Here is a 3,065-nt window from a genome sequence, read left to right as displayed (position 1 = left end):
TTAGGACCTAAATAGTACCTACCTTAGGAACAATACACACTAATATCCATTAAATGAGTTAGTGAATTAATCAGTTGAAAGTTTTGAATTAGAAGAAACAATGTGACTTACTTTTTTTGCTTAAGGTCTAAAAGCTGGCAATCCCTTCTCTGTTTTATTTTACGTTATCATTTTCTGGTATTCTTTATTTTCAAGTGAAACAGGGTTATGATTTCTGAAAGCTAGTAGCACATATGGAAGGTTGTGATCCTAATAGAGGTTTGTGGGAGCAGGAATGTCTGTTGAATACAATGGGAAAGAGTGTTCAGGAAAAATCAACTTGACTAAGAAGTTTGGGAAGTTTACTGTTGCATGGTTACTGGGTTTCACCCTGCCTTATTTCTTGAAAAATGCTATAATTCTTTTTATTGAATCACAGAAGGCTTGATTGACTTGCCTATTCCTAAGTGTGTAGATGAAGGGGTTTAGCATAGGGGCAATGGAAGTAGTGAGAACCATCACACCCTTATTGATGGCCACCTCCTTTTTTGCAGAAGGCTTGATGCATAAATGAAGATGCAGCTGCCATAGGTGATAGAAACCACAATCATGTGGGAAGAAAAGGTAGAAAAGGCTTTTTGCTTTTGTTGGGCAGAAGGGAATTTAAGAATTGTCTTGATGATATTAACATAGGAGAGAACAACACACACCAGCGTTATAATGAGAGTCAGTACAGCACAGATGAGAACTGTGTGCTCCATGAACCAAGTGCCTGAACAAGAGATTTTAAGGAGAGGGGAAGCATCACAGATAAAATGATCAATGATATTAGAATCACAGAACTGCAGATTTAGGCCGAGGCTAAGTGGGGGAATTAAAATAAATAAACCAGCTACCCAACAACAAAACACAAGTCTTCTGCAGACAGCGGTATTCATGGTAGTCAAATAGTGCAGTGGCCTGCAGATGGCCACATAACGGTCGTAGGACATGGCAGCTAGAAGGAAAAATTCAGTTACACCAAAGAGGTCTGTAAAAAATACTTGGGCAACACAGGCATTATAGGTAATTGTTTTGTCACCTGTTGCTATGCTATACAGGTATCTGGGGATGCTTGCAGATGTGAAGGAGATCTCTAAGACAGCAAAGTTTTTAAGGAAATAATACATGGCTGTTTTAAGGTGAGGATCCACTAAGACGAGGGAGATGATGGCCAGATTTCCAGTTATGCTCAGTGAGTAGGTGAAGAAGAGAATGATAAAGATAAGAACCTGCAGTTGTTGGTCATCTGTCAGTCCAAGTAAGATGAAGGTTGTGACAGTGTGGTTCCTCATCTTTGATTTCTGTTTTTTTTAGATCTGCATAGAACATTTAGTCTTTTAAATACACATTCTGTTTAAATTTGCCAGATTTTTCTTATTCATTATACCTCAAAAAATTACCCTTTAAATGCATGTTGTGGAAGGACTTCTAACTCCTTGGGTTCTGTTATTTTATATGAAGCAAAAACCCCTTTTGGCTCAACAATTTTTAAGATTGGATAGAATTTTATGATACATTTTTCCAAATATGTTGCTCCTTTGAAAAGTGCTGAAACAAGATGGACAATGTGAGTGAGCTTTCCGCAATACAGACACTTCTGGTCTCTCTTGGAACTTTGTACTTGAAACATTTAATTTAGTTTACTGAAATTTTATGTTTTTCTCCTGAAGACTTGCAGACTTAACATTTATCAATATACAGTGCATGCATACATATCAACTCAGCTATGTGTACCACATGCCTATAAACACCCCCATGCCCCGCACACATTTCCGTAGTTGTTCCCATGATACTGCCTCCTTATTGGGTTTCTCTGTCCCTTAGTGATCACTTAAGAATTCAAGGTCATACATAGCAGAGAAACCTTTAAAGTGTGATATAATTATCCAGAGAACACACATCCTCTCAAGGAATACTTTGAAAAATAAATTACAAATATGTAGTCTGTGATGATTCCCTATCCCATCACATCACATTTGAATCTACTTTTCACACATAGACTAGCCTTAACCTCAATATAACACATGGAATGAAAGAATAAGGAAAATGACTAATCCAATTTAACAGAAAATATTGTGACACAATTGAGTACATATGTATATGTAAATGGTATCATTTAATTTGGAATGAACATTTGCAAATTCAGTTAGAAACAATGGCTTTTCTACAAATTATGAGGTTGTGAGAGTCGATTTGATTCTTTTGTTTGTTTTAGACTGTTGACAATGTTATTAAAATTTTATGTTTTTACTTAAAAAATATGGCATTTTCATCAGTTCTTAGGCCTTAAATTACCATTATTCAGGTGATCTCCATTATACCTATATCTCTATTTTTTCATAGCCATTTTAATTCTCAGTTGTGACATGACATATTAATTTGAACATATTTCAGACACAACCCATTCTAGTAACATGTTCTTTTCAAGAAAGGTAATATGCTTTAAAATGTTCCACTTCCCTGTGACAGATTTTTAGCCACCACTAGAATAGAGTGCTCTATTCCCAGCTAACCTGGTTGATTTTCATTTTTCCAGCTCTAGTCTAAAATCTTCCAGAGAGCTTCCTGCAAGTTTGACAACTGTGGTACTGGAAACTCCTGTCTCTGCAACCCTAAGAACCATTACCTGTTATTAATGCACAAAGAACACTGGTTTAGGAATCAAATCTTGGAATGTGCACCACCCCATCCCCTTTTTTATTATACAACTTGGCAGAACTCAGACAATTCCACATTGAACTGGTTGTCTAACAGATGCTTCTAAATGTATTTGTCTATTGCGTATTTTCCAATCAGATATCTACAAAGATATTTCCTTTCTCTTTGGGTTTCTAATGCAAAACATTTTCATATGGACTTTGTTTATTTACATTTTGCATGAAGTCAAATTGGTAGTTAATTATATATTTTTTGGTAATTTTTTTAGTTAAAACTGTTTTCAGATAAGATATTGATATTTAATGCAGGGTGACTTCTAAAGCGCAATCCTCCAGTCTCAGTCTCCTCTCAGGATTACACATATGCTTCACCAAAATTAACTACTT

At 35.7% G+C, this 3,065-nt stretch overlaps 1 protein-coding gene across 1 annotated transcript; it reads right to left on the bottom strand.

Moving 5' to 3' along the window:
- Nucleotides 1-375: 375 nt before the first annotated feature.
- LOC116903131 (olfactory receptor 6C2-like) lies at nt 376-1,313 on the bottom strand. Its single transcript, XM_032905487.1, is given in 2 exon segments — nt 376-543; nt 546-1,313. Coding segments are annotated over 2 exon segments (936 nt in total).
- Between the last annotated feature and the right edge of the window lie 1,752 nt (nt 1,314-3,065).

This window comes from Rattus rattus, chromosome 6 (genome assembly GCF_011064425.1).
Source record: "Rattus rattus isolate New Zealand chromosome 6, Rrattus_CSIRO_v1, whole genome shotgun sequence".
In the NCBI taxonomy this organism is placed as follows: Eukaryota; Metazoa; Chordata; class Mammalia; order Rodentia; family Muridae; genus Rattus; species Rattus rattus.
Note: the sequence above shows the minus strand (reverse complement) of the source record. Positions and strands in the feature narration are given on the sequence as shown.